This window comes from Canis lupus, chromosome 26, assembly GCF_003254725.2.
Source record: "Canis lupus dingo isolate Sandy chromosome 26, ASM325472v2, whole genome shotgun sequence".
Lineage (NCBI taxonomy): Eukaryota > Metazoa > Chordata > Mammalia > Carnivora > Canidae > Canis > Canis lupus.
Window position 1 is genome coordinate 8,751,375 of NC_064268.1, and position 18,457 is coordinate 8,769,831.

General features: G+C 42.8%; 3 protein-coding genes across 20 annotated transcripts in view; 2 read left to right on the forward strand and 1 right to left on the reverse strand.

Annotated features, from left to right (window-relative positions):
* TCTN1 (tectonic family member 1) overlaps positions 1-18,457 on the forward strand; it is a 37,835-nt gene that overhangs the window by 13,310 nt on the left and 6,068 nt on the right. For 6 of the 8 annotated variants that reach the window (XM_035706703.2, XM_049101594.1, XM_035706704.2 and 3 more), the window contains 10 exons: positions 1,738-1,825; positions 3,499-3,608; positions 5,079-5,105; positions 9,621-9,755; positions 10,292-10,417; positions 10,805-10,890; positions 11,442-11,582; positions 13,200-13,362; positions 15,335-15,460; positions 15,928-16,072. In XM_035706703.2, the coding sequence (XP_035562596.2) occupies positions 1,738-1,825; positions 3,499-3,608; positions 5,079-5,105; positions 9,621-9,755; positions 10,292-10,417; positions 10,805-10,890; positions 11,442-11,582; positions 13,200-13,362; positions 15,335-15,460; positions 15,928-16,071 (1,146 nt within the window). In that variant the 3' untranslated portion in view covers position 16,072. Of the gene's footprint in view, positions 1-1,737; positions 1,826-3,498; positions 3,609-5,078; positions 5,106-9,620; positions 9,756-10,291; positions 10,418-10,804; positions 10,891-11,441; positions 11,583-13,199; positions 13,363-15,334; positions 15,461-15,927; positions 16,073-16,886; positions 16,976-18,457 lie in introns of those variants that run through there. The other 2 variants (XM_025473911.3, XM_025473913.3) reach the window with 2 other exon arrangements.
* LOC112676538 (U6 snRNA-associated Sm-like protein LSm2) lies at positions 6,533-7,286 on the forward strand. Its single transcript, XM_035706706.2, has one exon. It carries the CDS (start codon positions 6,616-6,618, stop codon positions 6,901-6,903), a length of 288 nt encoding a protein of 95 aa, XP_035562599.1. The 5' UTR covers positions 6,533-6,615; the 3' UTR covers positions 6,904-7,286.
* HVCN1 (hydrogen voltage gated channel 1) overlaps positions 15,515-18,457 on the reverse strand; it is a 39,115-nt gene continuing 36,172 nt past the window's right edge. For all 11 annotated transcript variants that reach the window (XM_049101595.1, XM_049101598.1, XM_049101597.1 and 8 more), the window contains 2 exons: positions 17,702-17,814; positions 15,515-17,349 (listed from right to left, as the gene is read on the reverse strand). In XM_049101595.1, the coding sequence (XP_048957552.1) occupies positions 17,284-17,349; positions 17,702-17,814 (179 nt within the window). In that variant the 3' untranslated portion in view covers positions 15,515-17,283. The remainder of the gene's footprint in view (positions 17,350-17,701; positions 17,815-18,457) is intronic.

The following is an 18,457-nucleotide window of genomic DNA, read 5'->3' on the forward strand; positions in this document are numbered from 1 at the left end:
TATATTTAGTTTTAGAGACTTTAGGAAGATGTGTGCTATTTTATATCTATTCATTAGTAAACTTTTAAATGCAATATACATTAACTTTGAATAAGCTTCAGATTTTTCAGAAGCATCTTTAAAGAGAAGTAAAAAAGCATCCTAAGCTAATTCTAAAAGTTAAAAGTATGGAGGTACATAGGATGGAAAGGCCCCTATGGGAAAGGCCCCTATTTACAATGTGCACTAAAATGCGCATTGTAAATCACTGTTAACAGATTGGTGTATATTCCTAATTTTTTTTTTTTTTTAGATTTTATTTATTCATGAGAGACACACGCAGAGGGAGAAGTGGGCTCCCTGTGGGGAGAGCCTGATGTGGGACTCGATCCCAGGACCCTGGGATCACACCCTGAGTCAAAGGCAGATGCCCAACCACTGAGCCACCCAGGCATCCCTATTCTTGATTTTTAAATGCATCTATAAAAATATATAGTGTTGTGTAGAAGTAGAATTTATAGTTATCTACATTGTTCTGTAAGCTTCCATTTTTATTCAGTGATGAATTATATGCATCTCCCCATATCAATATAAAAGTTAACATTTCTTGAGCATTTTCCATGTGCAAGCTTTCCGGACATTACTTCACACAACCCTGAAAGAGATACATCATTGCCCCATTTAACTGATGAGAAAAACTTCCATATAGGAAAGTAACTTGTCAGAGCTAGGATTGGAGCTACATTTTAGTGATACAAAGTATCCCTTCTCCATATGTATCGGCATTTATTATTGAGCCATTCTATTATGAACAGATATTTGTTTCTAGTTTTTGCTATTCTAAACAATCCATAATGAACATTCTTATAGATACTTATATCTTTGATTGAATCCTGAGGATATCTTCCTATAACTGGATTAACTTGGCCAAAATGAATGGAGATTTAAAATATCCATATCAGATTACCCTCTGGAAAGATTACAGGAATTTAAAGTCCCAGGTCTAGTGAAGAGGATGTTTCCCCATACCCTTGTTGACACCAAAGCATTTGGATACTTTTTGAGAAAATTGGTTGTATGGACAATAGCTTTAAATTTTGTTTTGAATATTGGAGAAAGGTTTCATATGGTTTGGTTTGGGGAAAGAAGGCCAGTCCGTGTTATGATTTTAATGTGTCCTGTATCTGTTATTTAAATAATTATTGCTAGTAAAAAATAATTACCTCTTTCACCCCTGTTCCTGGCCACACAGTTCCTGTCTGCAGAGGCAGACACTAAGTCAGCTTTTTATATAACTTTCCAGAAGGATTCTGTAATAAAAAAGCCTGCAAGGGTGCCTGGATGGTTCAGTTGGTTAAGCATTCAACTCTTGATTTTGGCTCAGGCCGTGATCTCAGAGCTGTGAGATCGAACCCCAATGTCGGGTTCTGCATTCAGTCGGGAGTCTGCTTGACATTCCCTCTCCCTCTGCCCCATTTCCTGCTCTCTCTCTCTTTCTAAAATAAATAAATGAATCTTAAAAAAAAAAAGTCTGCAAATACAATAATATGCACACATACAGGAACATACATATATCCTTCAAAGAAAGGGATGGGGCAGCTGGGTGTAAGCTCCATGCTGTCAAGGACCATATCTGTTTTTTGCTCATCGCTGTGCTCCTGATGCCCATAATGCTGCCTGGCACATGGTAGGTGTCCAGTAAGTGTTGGATGAATGCTTTAATAGCACCATAATAGCTTGAGGTTGGTCTCTTTACAGTATGGGGTTCATCTGCAGACTTCAGATTCATTCTTGAGATTTCCCTCTCCCCTTACGTCATCTCTGTGCACTGATGATAACCCTGCAGGTAAGACAGTTGGTATTTTTCTTTCTCTCTATAAACAGAGTTTGCTCTTTGTTTAAACTTATACTAACCATAATTATGCAGGCTTCATAACTAGAAACAGTCTTAGAGTTGAAAGAGACCTCAAGGATTATGTAGGTCAGATTCACAACCACATCTTTTATGCCATATGCAATCACTGCCTTGAGCACTTGTAGTGATGGGGACCTCACTACCTGAAACTAGCTCACTCAGTTACCTCTTCCAGTTTCTGGAAAGTTCTTTCTTCACTGAAGCTAAAGTTTGTTAATAGCTAATACTAAGCACTTACTGTGCCTTTGCATGTGTTTTTCCATTTGACTGTCACAATAATCCTCCGAGGTCAGGTCATTCATTTTTTAGGTGGGGAAATTGAGAAATATTCAGTCTCTTGTTCAGGCTTGCTCTGGCAGTAGTGGAGTGGGGATGTAGCCCACATAGCCACCTCCCATGGGACCTGCTTGTCCTTTCAGGAGTATCATGGAGTCTGTGGAGTAACTGTCTTGGCAGTGGGAGGTAGCAGGCATGGCATTCCAATCCTTAAGGCAGCACTGCTGTGAAGAAGCTAAGTAGTGTATGGTGGCATGTGGCCTAATGAAACATCATCTCATGTAGGAACAAAAATGGATTCTGTTGAAAAGACACTCAATCTTTCTTGCAACAGGAACAGAGAGAGAGGCAGAGACACAGGCAGAGGGAGAAGCAGGCTTCCTGCAAGGAGCCCAATGTGGGACTGGATCCCGGAACCCCGGGATCGTGCCCTGAGCCAAAGGCAGACGTTCAACTGCTGAGCTACCCAGGCATCCCAACAGGAATAGTATAAATTAAAACCAAACTGAGATACCACTTTCATCTAATGGATCAGCAAAGCTTAAGAAATTTAGGGCTCTGGAGAAGTAGCACTCATCTATGTAGCTGGCAGGACTGTAAATTGGTACAACCTCTGTGGAGAGCAATTTAGCAATATGTATCAAAATTGCAAATGCATATGCCCTTTGACCCATTGTTCTGCTTCTAGGAGTTGGTCCTACAGAATCTCTGGCCCACATGCAAAATAGTAGATTGCAGCATTGTTTGTGATGGCAAAGCCAGAGACAACTTTAAGTGTCTATTAATGTAGAACTTGAATAAATTATAACATATCTATAATAGAATACTAATTATCCCTTAAAAAAAAGAGGATGAGGGATCTCTTCATGTTCTAAGATAGCCTAAACTCCAAGATACATTGTTCAGTAAAAGAAAAAAAAGTGAAGTGTAGACTATATAACATGTATTTGATTCTAAAAGGGGAAAGAAATACTAAAAATATATATACACACATACTTTTATTTGCATAGAATATTTCCAGAAAGCTACACAACAAACTTGTTGCTGATTATCTCTGAGGATAAGCAGTTGTCTCTGGTGGTGGCTGCGGGGATAGATGCGAGGAGACAAGGATTGGAGGAAGAGTCTCTCAATATCTTTTTGTGCCCTTTGAATTTTGAATTGTGTGAGTGTATTACCTATTAAAAATATAATTTCAAGCATATTGTATATCTGTATTTAAATTATTTTATGGTTTTACTTAGACTACAATTTTTTCGTTACCATTGGACAATGGAAAAGTTTCTTCTCCCTCATTTTTTTTCCCTTGGGAATGTTATGATTTCCAGCATTTCTAGTGAACCAAGCTGTTAAGTGCACCAGAAGGATCAATTTGGAACAGTGTGAAGAAATTGAAGCCCTGAGCATGGCTTATTACAGCAGCCCTAAAATTTTGAGGGTAAGAATTATTTTGAAGTGAAACTTATTCGTCAGATTTGTTTTCTGTTCTTTGCACCCTTTTAAAATATGACAAGTATAAAAAAAATATGACAAGTATAGAATAATTTCAGTACATGATTGACAACTGAAGTTTAAAGTTTTCTTCTCTAGTTCTTTGGTGTACTGATATCAAAGATATTGAAAGAATCACTTAAAATAATTTTTATTTTTATATAGTTCATATTTTGCTTTTATTCATTGTTTTGTTTTTTGGCTTTCATTCATTTTGATGAATAACCAATAATGTCTTTCTCCTGAATAAAAAAGACTAATAACTGAAAACCGTAGAAATTATAAAAACATCTTAATATCTATGACCGTAATTATCATATTAGCACCAAAAAGATACCTCTCTGAGAAACAGGCCAGAAAAGAAAAGAAAATCTACTTTCTGGTTGGCTGATGAAATAAATAGGAAAGAGCAGGCAGGAAATCAGTTCTTTCTGGTTGCAGTGACTGAAACCTGAAGGGACGAGAGAGGCCACTGGCCCATTTGGCGGATAGCACGGAGGGTTATGAGAGGTGAAGGGTTTTTCAATGATGGAAAACCATTCCATTATTGTGAACCTCTACCTCCTGATCCTTATTTTTGGGGGAACAAGAAAGGAGTAGAGTGGTCCATGACCTCAGTATTCATCTGGGTTGCAGCCTTCAGAATCAAGTTTAAGCTTTTCCTCTCCCTTCACTTTCCCTCTTCCCCTCTTCTCATAAGTCAGGTACATAGGCCTGTGAATTCTTCCAGTTATTTGACTTCTCCTGGTGGTCTCAGAAATGACTTCTCTGGTGTGCAGGCACACCTCTTCCAGAACAGACCTCCCCAGACGTGTCTACTCAGCCCCTTTCCCAAATCTTCCTTTGGCCCCGTAGGGTGTCTTGTGATGAGAAGTGAGGCTGGGGGAGATGGGGATGGAAAGTGAAGGGAGGTTGTGCCTTTGGAAAGAGTGCTTGGCTGTGTTGGGGAGGTAGGAGCTCTCCCTTGAGGGGTTTCGGCTAGAGGTAGGAAGAGCAGTTAGGAGGTAATGGAAGTGGCCTGGGCCAGCGATGGTGGCCTTCCAGTGAGGACAGGTGCAGGAGGGTGACCAGAAGGCTAGGAGCCATGTCCTTCCCACAGTGCTGTGTCACTCGTGACCATGTGGAAAGTCCTGAATAATGATACTGAAGCATGGAGGCATCTGAGACCAGTTCTGTGAGGCTGGTCTATTAAGCTTCCAATCTGAAGGAAATGAATATAGAAGGAAGACATAAAATTACCTCTTTGATTGTGACATAGATATATAAATATGTAGGTGGCAGGTCTTGATTAAGAAAATTGTTTTCCTCTTTATGAAGTCTTTAATAAGAAAATTATGCCCTTTAAACTGTAGTCTGAAAAGGTAATAAAAATGCTTCTTTTCATTGTATTTAACAAAATTTGTTTATTTTTGTTTAGGTACCTGGTTTAAGAGCAAAGGCAGAGGTAAGAGTATTTATTTATTTTTTTAAGATTTTTATTTATTTATTCATGAAAGACAGAGAGAGAGAGAGGCAGAGACCTAGGCAGAGGGAGAAGCAGGCTCCATGCAGGAAGCCAGATTCAGGACTTGATTCCAGATCTCTGGGATCATGCTCTGAGCCAAATGCAGACGCTCAACCACTGAGCCACCCAGGTGTCCTGGTAAGAGTATTTCTTGATGGAAAGTAAGGTAGTTTATAATACACTGTCTTATTCCTAAGCCCTTTGAAATGAATACACTTAGGATTACAAGGATACCTTACTGTCAGTAACAAAATCATTTGCCAAAAGGCAAGCAGTAATGGAATAGGGAAGCTCCCTAGTAGCTAACCCTTTTGTAGTTACAAAAGGGGCAGATGTTAAAATTCTCTGTTTTTGCAGTTGGCACTTTTTCATATTTAAATGGCATAGCTGTCTTGACAGACAATGGGCGTGATTGGTTTCTGTGCTTTCCCTGGCATATCTTGGGATATTCTTGGTCTCTTGTCTGGAGAGCTGGCTAGCTCCCAGGATGCCGTCTGTGCCCATAGACAATAGAAGTATCTTGCCCCTGAATGTCCACACCTGTGTGGGGGCAGAACATTCCCGGTGTAGCTTCAGGGGTTGAGGTGTGCATGGAAGTTCTGTTGTAACCCAGCCGGAGGTTCTGTTGTAACCCAGCCCAGAGGTTCTGTCAGGCTGTGATCAGGTGGCCAAGGTCTTCTGTGGTTATGTTAGAGCAAAGGAACATGCATCTACCCCTTATTTTTGGGTCTGTGAATACAGTTCCCAAGGAGGCCGAAGGCGAGGCCTTGTTACAGTCTTTCAGAGCTCCTGGGATTGGCTACCCTTCGTTCAAAATTCAGCTTTGCCATTATTTTCTCAAGTGACATGTGCCTCACTCCTCCCAGTTGTCCAGTAGATGGTAAGTGTCTGCCCCAGAGGCCGACGTGAGGCTCAAGTGGGAGAATGCACATGACGTGCTCTGTGCAGTGTCTGGCACTCAGGCTGCACTTGGGGCAGTGATACCTACTGTAACTGATTTCATTAAGTCTCAAGATACAAACATGTGTTTAAGATAGACATTTGGAAGGAAATAGTCTTGTGACTTTGGACTTCACACTTCTGTGTGTGGGCCTGGATTTCCTCATCTGTGAAGGTATTTTCAAATTTGTTTTAGTTACAGAGCTTTTTCAAATATGATCTCAAGCAGAACTCTCCCCAGTGTGTAATTTGGATTGAATCCAAAGCCCCTGGTTGGAGCTGGGGTGGGACCCAGAGCCCTCCACCTGCTTGGCCTTCCCATCTCTCTCCTCTTTGGTCCTTCTGAGGAATTCTGTGGATCCTAGGAATCCAGTTTGAAAACCATATAATAGACTAGCTCTCAAATACCTCTAACCTCTAAAAAGTGCTTTGTGGGTTGCCGCCGGCCCCAGGCCCGCGGTTCCTGGCCCTCGCCTCCTCGGTCCCACTGGCGTCCCGTGTCTCGAGCGCCATGCTCTTCTATTCCTTTTTCAAGTCCCTGGTGGGCAAGGATGTGGTCGTGGAACTCAAGAATGACCTGAGCATCTGTGGAACCCTCCATTCTGTGGATCAGTATCTCAACATCAAACTAACTGACATCAGTGTCACAGACCCTGAGAAATATCCTCACATGTTGTCAGTGAAGAACTGCTTCATCCGTGGCTCAGTGGTCCACTACGTGCAGTTGCCGGCAGATGAGGTGGACACACAGTTGCTGCAGGATGCAGCGAGGAAGGAGGCCTTGCAGCAGAAACAGTGATGGTTCCTTCTCCCTTCCCTTTCCCTCTTCTGTTAGTGACCTTTCACCTCAAGTCACAGCCTGGGATTCCTCCCTCCCATATTTGAGGGGGATTTTTTTGGTCTTTTTTTGTTTGTTTTTTTAAAGAGTGGAGGCTTTTTCTTTAAGGGATGAGTGGATGAGACTATTAATAGTGGGGAGTAGCTCTCCTCTGTTGAGGAGGGGACGATAATAGGCTGGGGAACTGCAAAGCCTGCCTTGTCCTCAGCACCTGCCTTTCTCACTCCTTCCCTGGATATGGCAGGAGAATCTCCTAGATCTCTCCAGGGCAGCATGTGATTCATTTGGGGGATGGAAGGAATCTCTCCCGCATCGGGAATAAACTTATGATGCACAAAAATAAATTAATAAATTAATAAATAAATTAATTATTTTTTAAAAAGTGCTTTGATTCTACCATTCAAAACTTGAACTGTCTGTGGGGGCAGCAACCCTCTCTGCCTTAATCATGATATATCTGTAGTGCCAAGGGTGGTGCCTAGTAGGTATTGGGCACTCAGTGGGTTATGTGTTAATTGAGTGAATGCTTAGGTTCAGTCAAGCAGGGAAGACCTATTGTGAGGATGATGGGTGTTATGGAAGGCATGTACTGTGTGCCATACAGTAAGTCCAGTGCATGTTTGAAGTCTGTTAGTTGTCTCAAATCAGAGATTTGCTTAAAGTTTTTTTAAAAAAGCAACTTCTAAGATTTGTTAGATGCTCAGGAATATAAAAATTGGATCCAGGCTCCCCATTAAGTGCAGCCCGTTAGGATTGCCTGGGATCAGTTAATATCTGCTGAACCATCAATGAAAGATGAAGTTCTGGCTCTATAATTTCAGTAAGTATCTGCACAGGGTGGTGTGGGAATGGGATATGACCCGATAGGACATTCAGAAAACCAGGGTAGGCCTACCATTTTCACTCTCTGACTATCCCAGTGGCTGTACCAGTGCAGCTCTTGTCACCTATCCTCATCCGTCCATCTTTCCAAAGCTTGTCTAACCTGGACCCTGTGGTGTCTGCCAGTCACACCCACATACCACCCAAACGGCTCCATCAGAGGCTGGTGTGGAAGGAGGTACATTTTCTTGGAACGACATATTATTGCTGAACCAGGGATCAGTAGGTTCAAATAAAGGGACCCAGGATTGTCTGAGGACGTACACTGAAGAGCTCATGGACTCATAGCACGGGACTCCCTATGTAACTTTTACATAGAGAGGGGCTTGTTATGTGGAGGGTGTTGTGATTGGGGTGGCCCTTCTGCCACTCTTGTCACGTGACAGCTTCCGAACCATGTCACATTCTTAGAGTTTGACTTATAAGGATAGTTACAGGTCTTCTTGGTCATAGAAGCAGACATGTAAGAACTACTTATTTATCTATAAAATGATAGTTAAACACTTAGTAATTTTGAATTCTAAACAGCATGGTACACGATTGAGGGCAAAGTTCAAGGCAATATAAACAACTAGATACAAGGTAGATTCTTTCCTGAACAGTGGTTTCTAAGTGCTGACATTTAGCACAAATGTCAGATTTGTCACACAGTATGAAGAGGCCCAGCTCCCTAGAGGATTGAATCATTTAAAGGATTGCTTGCTGCTTGTCACTCTGCTGGCAATGGCCATAAATGAAAGATGCCCTTTAATAGCACCGGGTTATTCAGAGCTTCCTGATTCTGCTTGAAAGATTTGTCTTACTTTGTTTTCTCTTCCAGTGATCCCACCACCTAGTGTGTATGTGTGAGGGTGTGCGTAGAAGTTGTGCATGAATTGGGTCAAGCATATATTCAGGTAGGGGGGTAGGGATCAGGGGGTTGTGTCCTGGGACTATGGAGAACATGCATCTGTGTGTATAGGGCGAGTGCATTTATTGGTAGGAGCTGTGCTTTGGAGGTGAGAGTACATTTACGCATGTTGGGTAGTGTGATGGAGTTGTGAGTGTGTGTGAATGTTTGAGATGTAATTCACATACCACAAAACTCAGCATTTTTAAGTGTACAATTCAGTATTTTTTTCACAAGCTTGTGCAACCATCTCCACCACCTAATTCCAGAACATTTTCATCACCTCAGAAGGAACCCCTGTGTTCATTAGCAGGGACTAAGTTCTTCTCCAGTCTTCTTCCTCCGCCCCTGGGCAACCACTAATCTACTTTCTGTCCCTAAGGATTTGCTTGCTCTAGACATTTCCTATAAATGGGATCATGTAATATATGACCTTTTGTGTCTGCCTTCTATCACTTAGTATGATGTTTTTAAGATTCATCTACGTGGTAGAATGAGTCAGCACTTTATTCCATTTTGTGGATGAATAATATTCTTTTACATGTATACACTATATTTTATTTTTCTATTTATCAGTTGACATTTATGTTGTTTTCTATTTCTGGCTGTTAGGAATGCCGCTGTGAACATTTGTGTACAAGTTCTTGTGTGAACATAGGTTTTCAGAGATAACCACTTTGAAAGCTTTGGTTATATTCTTCTCTAGTATTTTGTATGTAAATGTATGTACGTATAAATATCTGAATTTCTGCAAGTGTGCAGTTAGAGTATGCATATTGTTCTGTAGCATGCTTTCCTCTGCTGAGCTGTGTATTAGCAAGGATTTGTCTCCAGTTTCTCATCACTGTAACCCACTCATCTCTGTTGGACAGTGTCCCTTGTGAGCCAGGTCTCCTTTACTTTGCAGATCCCTATCACTGTTCACTCCATCCTCATTCAGTCTCTGAATAAAACACTAACCCAACTGGAGGACACGGTCATGTTGAATCAGACCCTGGTTGAGGCTGGGCATGTTAAAATCTGCACTAACGTCGTTCTTGAGGTAGGTGCCCAGTTTGGCTTCGAAAGCTGAGTCTGTGTGTGGTGGACTCAAGCTGCACAGGCCTGAGGCAGTAACTGAATGCCCTCCAAAGAGTGTTCTGGCCCATCCTCGGTATTGGTGTTCTTGATTTCCCACCTTCTTGGCTTTATGCTGTGTTATTAGAGGATGCTGCTTTAATTGAGGTCTCTGAAATAATCACGTGATTTTTCTCTGCAAACCTAGTGACTTTCAAGAATATATCAGAATTTTTTATTGCTTTTGTTTTTAACACATTTTCTCTGCAGAAATTGATCATATTCCACTCAGACCTGCTGATTTGGAACTCATGTAACTAGGTGCAGAGAGGCTCCAATGACCCTGTCAGCTGGAGGTGGTGCTGGGGCATTGCCTCCTGAAATCTGATGGGACAGGAGAGAAAAGCTTCCATGAGTAGAGAAATAGGAAAGGATTTGCCTCCTGTATGTACTTTGAGTAGTTGATACAGCTACCAAAATGCAATGGGCACAGGTATATTTGGAGTACCATTTTGTTTTTAGGTGAAGTACAGCCTCACATACACATCTGCAGGTGAGATAACACAGGCTGGCCTCTCTCTCCTTCTGGGGACAGTGAGCCAGGCAGTAGTTCCACTGGAGCAGAAGTTTGAAATTCATTTCATTCAGGTAAGTTTGATCAATTTTGTACACATATTTAATTGCAAGTAAAAAATCATAACTTGTCAGTGAAAAAAAAATCTCAGTTTAGAAATATTACCACCTATCCACTTGTACCAAACAAAGGGCTTTATGGAGCATGTGTTTGTAATGAAATCAGGCAGAGTCCTTGTGTCTTTTTCCTTTCCGGGAATAAGATTCTCTTCCACGTGAGCTTGTTCTTTTATAGAATGATGTACTCCTACACTCAGCAGACATATTTATAGTTCTGAGTAGGGGGAGAAATTCTTTTATTGGTTGGAAATCCCAGATTTTACTGTGAAAAGCATTTTATTTTTACCCTACTTCCTTAGTAAAATGAGAATTATTTGGGGGCATCTCTGCATTGTCTTTCAGCAAAATACAAAGCCAGTTCTTCTCAGTGGAAACCCTGGCTATGTTGTGGGGCTCCCATTAGTTGCTGGATTTCAGCCTCAGAAGGGATATCCTTTTTGGTTCTGTGGAGAAGCTTGATCTCCTTGTCCATGTGTTGTGTGGCTCTTCTCTTTATTGGTGAGGGTCCTGTGGGCTGGAGGTTAGTTTTGGTCAGGACTTTCTCCGGGTTGCTCTGGTGGGTGGTGGGTCCAGCTGCACAGCAAGTGGGGTTGTGTGTGGCTGGTGGTTGGGGGTGAAACAGGATGGTCCAGGAAAATGTGTTTTATAATGAAAATCTCAAGGCAGAAAAGTTGACACAGACTTTTGGATACATTTAATTACATACTCAAGCAGAGACTCTTAAACAAATTTAGTAGTTTTGAAAATTTGGAATTATTTTGGAGGAACGGTTTCTGAGAACTTTTCTTCTGAGGATCTACTACTCAAGGAAAATAGAACTATTTTTTTGTTCTGCCCTGGGAAATAACTGTCAAAATCGCAGAGGCCCAGAGAAGGGATATTTGGGTTTCATTCATTTCTTCTGTCACACATGTGTCACCATCTCCTGAGAATCGGGCTGTTTTAGTACTGGGTGATTGTCTCTTAACTTTTTATGTATATCTGGGATTATTCAGACCATGAACAGATACGGACAATTTACTGTTCTTCGTAGCACAGCGGAGCAGGACTGCTTAGCAGTAGAGGGGATCCGGACCCCAGTGTTATTTGGTTATGATATGCAATCTGGCTGTAAACTAAGGTAAGAGAGGAACTTACTTATTTTGGAACTTGTCTGTGTTGATCAGAAAACAAAGCATTCCTACTCTTCCCCGTTTTAATCAAACCTCTGCATCAGCCAGCGAGCGCCTGTGAAAGCCACAGTGAGTCCCATTATCACTAGTGATAGTACTTGTGTTTTCTAATTTTAATTTTCACCTCCATAAACCATTTGTCATGATTCAAAGGAAAACTGTTACAGTCATTTTTCTTATCAGATGTGGCAGGATAAAAATCCCAACGCTTGTGTAGGTTTTAAGGTTGCATAGCACTTGAGTTCACAGCAAAAATACATTGCTTGAAAATCCTTCCTATATTTCTGACTTAATATATGTGGTGTAACAAACCCATTAAGAAGAAGCCTGAATGTGATCTCTGTTTTTATCTTTCTAATACCAAACACATATGTAAAATGTCAACCAGCCCTGCATGGCTTACTATAAAGACACCAGCCCTTACCCTCATTTCCCCCACTCCGCAGGAGATCACTTAAAACTCCTGTAGCTGATTTTTTGGAAATTTTCTCCCAAATATGTCAATAACCTGTGTGTAATATTATTTGATATTTTGGTTTTATGAATTGTTGAGTTCCCACTATGGAAGACAAAAATTTGGTTCTTTCTCTTTTCTTCCACTACCCTACCACCCAGTCACTATCCTACCACCCAGGCACTTCCCATCCCTACATCCCCCAGGGTAATTATATCATTGTTTTGGTCCATACCATTTACATTATTGATTCTGATCACTTTAGACCAATATTTCTCAGAGGCTGTTCCATGGATTACATTTCCAAAGAGTTAGTCGGGGTATGTCTGTGATCCAATTCGTTTGTTTGAGGAACAACCCAATTAAAGTTAAAAATGTAATTCCTGGGCAGCCTGGGTGGCTCAGCCGTTTAGTGCCGCCTTTGGCTCAGGGCGTGATCCTGGAGTCCTGGGATCGAGTCCCACATTGGGCTCCCTGCATGGAGCCTGCTTCTCCTCTGTGTCTCTGACTCTCTCTCTCTCTGTCTCTCATAAATAAATAAATAAAATATTTAAAAAACAAAAAAAACAAAAATTCTTTAAAAACACAAAATGTGGGGGATCCCTGGGTGGCTCAGCGGTTTGACGCCTGCCTTTGGCCCAGGGTGTGATCCTGGGGTCCTGGGATCGAGTCCCACATCGGGCTTCTTGCGTGGAGCCTGCTTCTCCCTCTGCCTCTCTCTGTCTCTGTGTCTCCCGTGAATAAATAAATCTCTTAAAAAAAAAAAATAAAAAATAAATAAAATAAAAATAAAAAAAAATAAAAACACAAAATGTAATTCCTTACTGTAAGGACTTCTCAGAGCCTTTAATATGCCAGTGTGCTCCAGGAGGGACATAGGCATGTACTATTTCCCAAACTTTTGGCCATAGATCTCTTCTACAGAGCCTCTCAATGGAACAGTTTGGGAAACATTGTTTTCTCTTTCCATGGCTAACCAAGATTTCTCAGAGTTAGGGGTAGAGGCATTTTGGCTTCTGTCAAATAATCCTTTTGGAGAGTGAGATAAGCCCCGTGAGAACTGCTGGAATGAACAGCCTCATTCCATTGACCTCTTTTTCCTTCCCAAAAGACTGCCTCAAGCCATCACGTGTCAGCTCGCAGTGAAGAAAGTAAAGAACCTCCTGAAGGGCCAAGGCTTCCCAGATTATGTTGCCCCTTTTGGAAACTCCCAGGCCCAGGATGTGCTGGACTGGATCCCTGTCCACTTCATCACCCAGGCATCCCACATGAAGGTAAAGGGGAAGTTGAAGGCCACGTGCAGGTGGCCTCTCCTACTCCTACTGCTCTTCTGCCCAGTGGGGAGGTAGAGGTAGCCAGGGGAGCCACCTGTTGAGGGGGAGAGAGCTGTGGGCAGGAACAGATGGTCCTGGGTCTTGAGACATGATTGTGCCCTTAGTGAGCCCTCTCACCTGTGAGGGTTTGAGCCTGTTTCCTCACCTGTGAAATAGGAAGTGAGGCTGGAGTATCAGCTTCCTGAGATGGTTGAGTTAAACAAAGTAACGGTTGTGGGGCCTAGTTGTTGCTCCAAACATGGGGACTTGTCACCATGCCGACCCCTCCTATGATCACACGAGGCATCGTGTGAGGGCAGAGGAGCGTGAGTGCTGTGGCAGGAAGTGAGACTCGTCCTGTCCACGGGGCTCCCCGAGCCATCATTCCCTGGTCTGTAAAGGCAGCCCACACGTGAGTGAGAGCTTTCAGTTCCAAAGTTGCCTGAGTTTAATGGAAGTTGACTTCCTACAAAGAGGTTCCTGATCACACGTGATTCCTCTGCCCACCTTTTTCTTTTGTCTCAGCCATCAAAGTGTAGGCCGCCAGTCACTGGAGGCGTTACTGGAGGCGTGCTCTCCATCTTCTCCTTTAATTGCCCAGCTTTTGCTTGTCACAGCTTCTCAGGCCTCTCATTATCTGCTTAGCGTATTTATAGCAGGGGGACAATGAGGGTGAGGACTAGCTCTCTGGCTCTGATCCGGCCCTCCTCCTCATTCCCCAGCAGGGACCCATGATTACTCAGTAGTCCCTGCTGTTCTGCTGCTCTTGTCTCTACTCTGCCCCCTCGGAACCAGCCACATCGTTTCTGGCTTCTCAGAAACAGGTTAAGACATTGTTACTACCCCCTAAGAAGGGAAAACCGCCTGGGAGGCAGTGCAGACATTAGCATTTTCAGGGTCTGTGCTGCTGCAGGGAGCTCAGAGGGCCCAGAGAGGGTTTGGTACCTACCTTGCAGGAAACTCAGGTGGCAGCAGACACAAGTGCACGTGCTAGGCTCGCTTCTACCACTGCGTGTTGCCTCTTCTAATAACAGATACTCACAAGGCTTTTTCAGCCTGCAAACTTCCTAAAAGGCAGTTCCCAGCTAAGGAGTTCCACCAGTGCCTTTTTGGCAGGCACCAAATTTAGCAGGCTTGCTAGCTTTTCATGCCCCGAAGAAGCATATTAAACAAACAAACAAACAAACTTGTTATTGTCAGAAAATTTCAAACATAACACAAAAGTAAAGGATTACAATGGAATCCCTTCTACCCATCATGCAGCTTCAGTGGTTGTCACATTTGCCAACAAACATGATGTAAAGGCAGGGAAAGGGTTAGAAGGCCCACTCGCCTGCTCTTCCATGGGGCAGAGACCTCAGGCTGGCTCCCAGGTCTCCAGCCTGCAGGCAGGCAGCACCCATGGAGAGTTAGCATCTTTGACAATTTACCCTCGGCTGATACCCCTGTGTAACATCTTAATTGCCAACTGATGAAATTAAATGAAAAGAAAACATTTACATTTCCTCTAGGTGCATCTTAACGTGATACACAATTAGGTTTAATTTCTATGACTACCACCATCCTCTCCTCCCCACTCAATGCCAGCTTCTCCCCTCAAGAATCTCTGAGTTGGATGAAGCTGGGCAGTTAAGGCCCAAGGTTCTGCGGTTTGTTGTTGGGATCTCCACAACTTCCAAGTAATCTTGACCTTTCTAGAAACAGGAGAGGATGGAAAAATGCTTTAAGTGTTAAAATATTTTTGGGAATATTGAGTACTTTAAAATATGTGCTCTCAGCTGTTTTTATCTGAACTTCTAGAGTCTCTTCACTCTCTTGTTCAGAACATTTTGTAATATGTGAAACACTTTATAATTAAAGCTCTGAAGTGCAGATTAAGTTTGACATGAAATTGTGTAATGTTCAAATTGATTAATGACATTCTGTTTTGCAGGATTCTTGCCAGCTCCCAGTGGCTTTGTTTATAGAAGTGAAGTGGACCAAATACGGGTCCTTACTGAACCCACAGGCTAAAATTGTAAACGTAACTGCAAGTCTCATTTCATCCCCCTTTCCTGAGGTAGGTCTAACTGGGGTTTCGAGGTGTGGGTTAAGACAGAAGTCCAGACAAAACTCAAGCGTGATAGTGAAATTTATTTTGTGAAAAAGATTACTGAAATTTATTTTTTTTTATTTTTTATTTTTTTAGATTACTGAAATTTAAACAATCTGAATTCTTAAAATAATCTGGCACTTTCTTAGGGAAAAAAAAATTCCACTGACAACAGTTGAATTCACAGTAGCATTTTTGTTTGGAGCTGATCTTTAAAATTCTTTGAAAATGGAGTTGTGGTTGACATTGGTGGGTAGGACAGCCTGGGTAAAAACCCTCTCATCCAAGTGAGCGTATGAGGAGCCCTGCATGCGCCTAGGAGATGGGCTGACCGTGGCCCCAGGAGGGAAGGGAGCACAGGGTATGCCACCTTGTGACCCTGTGCACATGAGCACACACTGGAAGCAGGACTCACAACACTCTCTTTATTACAGACCGACTCAGGAAATGAGAGGACGGTTCTTATTTCCACTGCGGTTACTTTTGTGGATGCGTCTGCACCTGCGAAGGCAGGCTTCAGAGCTCGGCCAACCATCAATGCCAGGCTGCCGTTTAATTTCTTCTTTCCGTTTGTTTGACGTAAGTTGTTAATCAAGGAGACAGCACCGCACCTCCAGAATCGAGGGGCCTCGGCTCCCTTGGAGCCATCCTGAGATTCTACCACAGATCTGCAGGGTTGCCCTCAGACCACACACTTCCCCTCTCCATTCACTCTCCTCCTTTTGGAAATTTTATTCTACTTGGTTGACCTTAGAATGTGGCGCCACCTGGTCTTGGTGATTTCCAGTACTGTTAGCACATAGGTCATGTGCGGAAACCAAATTGAGCCTTTGGGAGGATGGGGAAGAGGACAGACCCTGAAGTAGCATAGGTGTTGAGGCTTTATCCAGTTTATCCGCCTCAACATGAGTTATTTTTAAACTACTTGTTGTAGTTCATGTCCCGTGGAGATAAATACAAAAATAGCAAAATACTGCATATAAACTCATGTGAGTAGAGTACACGGTCTCGTGAAAGGATCTCCCCCCAGTGTCGTCTTCATTACATGGAGTCTTGGGTCTAATTGCTGTTTCTGTGGCAGGCACTGGAGCTCTCCATCTGATGGGCTGTATGGGATGCCACAGAGCAGTTCCAAGCCTTTGATGCTGGAAAGAATAGAGTAGGAGGGCTCGAGGGAAAAAGTTTCTTTTATACGTTAATTGTACAGTAATTGAGAAAATGTTGTCAGGTGGCAGAACAGGGTAGAGCCAGTTAGAAAGCTGGTTGCTGCAGAGAGGGGGCTGGGTACCTGTGAACAACCTCCTGGGGGAATGTTAAAACAGTTTGAAAAGATAAGACTTTTCTAGAATGGGCTGGTAGCCAAGGTAGCTTCCTTTTTTCTTTTGTCTTTCAGAATGCTCACATGAAAAGATGCACTGGTTCCTCATACATGGGAAATGGGAAAGTACATTTGATGAGATTAAATTTTATATACAACTAAAAGTTGTCCAGCTTCGTTGTTCATTTTCAAGCAAGAGTCAGGTGTTCAAAATGAGAAAATATAGTTTGTAATACATTGTGATATGGGGTGAGAATGGGACGGGAAGCTCTTGATCACACCAAGAAAGAGTGAGCCTTCCCTTAGACTCCCCCCACCCCAACCCCCCAGAATCTGAGCTGGGTCGGGGGTGAGGCAAAGGCATCAAACCAGATCTCTCTCCCAGACGGTCCCCAGGAGGGGCAGCTGTCTTTCTTATCAGAGGTGCAAGCCTGTGAGGCAGTCTTGTCTTTGGGACGAAGCAGGTACATGTCTAGTTGACTTCACCAAGAAGTCCATGCTGTCTCAATAGCTTGTTCAGTCTTTCAATTTCTTGTTCCTGTTATTAACAAAGGCAGACAGATAACTCAGTTTTACCTTCTGAACCTTGCCAGGGATGTGGCAATTATTTGATGGGCCCCAAGGATGCAAAGCTGAATGGAGGCTACATTCCTGGTGGAGTCTGCCAGTGGAGCCTGCTACGGTCAGCTGGGGCCCAGTGGGTGACTGCAGTGACAGGATGTCCAGAGGAGGGACACCTGGCATAGCTCTGGGGAAGGAGGTGATGCCTAATCTGAATCTGAAAGGACAAGGAAGACTGAGCGAAGGGTGATATCTGAGCAAAGGCCTGGCGGAGTGAAGCTCTGTGCTGAAGGCAAACAGATGGCATTTTCCCAAAAATGTCTTCTTACCTTCTCAGAGCAGCTGAATTCAAGGTGTTGGATCTTGGCGGCCAACTGTATATTCATCTGTTTTAACCTCAGCAGTTGTCGTTCTGAACGTGTCTTTACCGAGATAATTATTCCTGTAAAATAACTGAGGGTCTCAGTGATAGAAGTTTCTAATTTAACCATTTGAAAACAAAACAAAACAAAACAACAACCTTGTATTCCTTATAAGTGTATATAGTTGGGAAGAATGGTGACAGACAAAACAGTCCATTTGCTTAAAGGCATCAGAACTAGGAGGGTCAGAATTTTTTTTTTTTTTTTTTCCTGAGCTATTCACTACCCAGTTGTAAAATATTTCCTTTCAGCTCACTTGGGCTAAGAATTCCTTAATAGTCATTGACCAGATGAGTGTTAAGCTCCTTCACATGTAAGCAGCAATACTGTACACAAAAGTTCAAGGCTGGAAATGCTCAAGCTTAGCCTTGGGATTGTCACTTTCCCAGTTTTCTGCCTTCCACAGCTATAGCCAGGTCAGCTGTCAGGTAATCAACTATGTCTTGGCCAACAGAGGGGTTATCAGCCTTATCTGATAGCTCCTTTATAAATACCCACACCACAGTGGGGACATGGCCTCAAGAGACTGTGCAGCAACAGGGGATGCTCTGCACCTTCCAAGTAAGAGAGACCATGTCTGGACTTGGTGGCCATGACGCCCGGGAGCAATGGCCCCTGGTCCCTGGCATTCTTGGTTGTCTGAGTTAGTTAAAGCTTGTGTTG

What these genes read in the sequence shown, in the direction of transcription:
- LOC112676538 (XM_035706706.2), top strand. Translation starts at nt 6,616, where the DNA reads ATGCTCTTCTATTCCTTTTTCAAGTCCCTGGTGGGCAAGGATGTGGTC.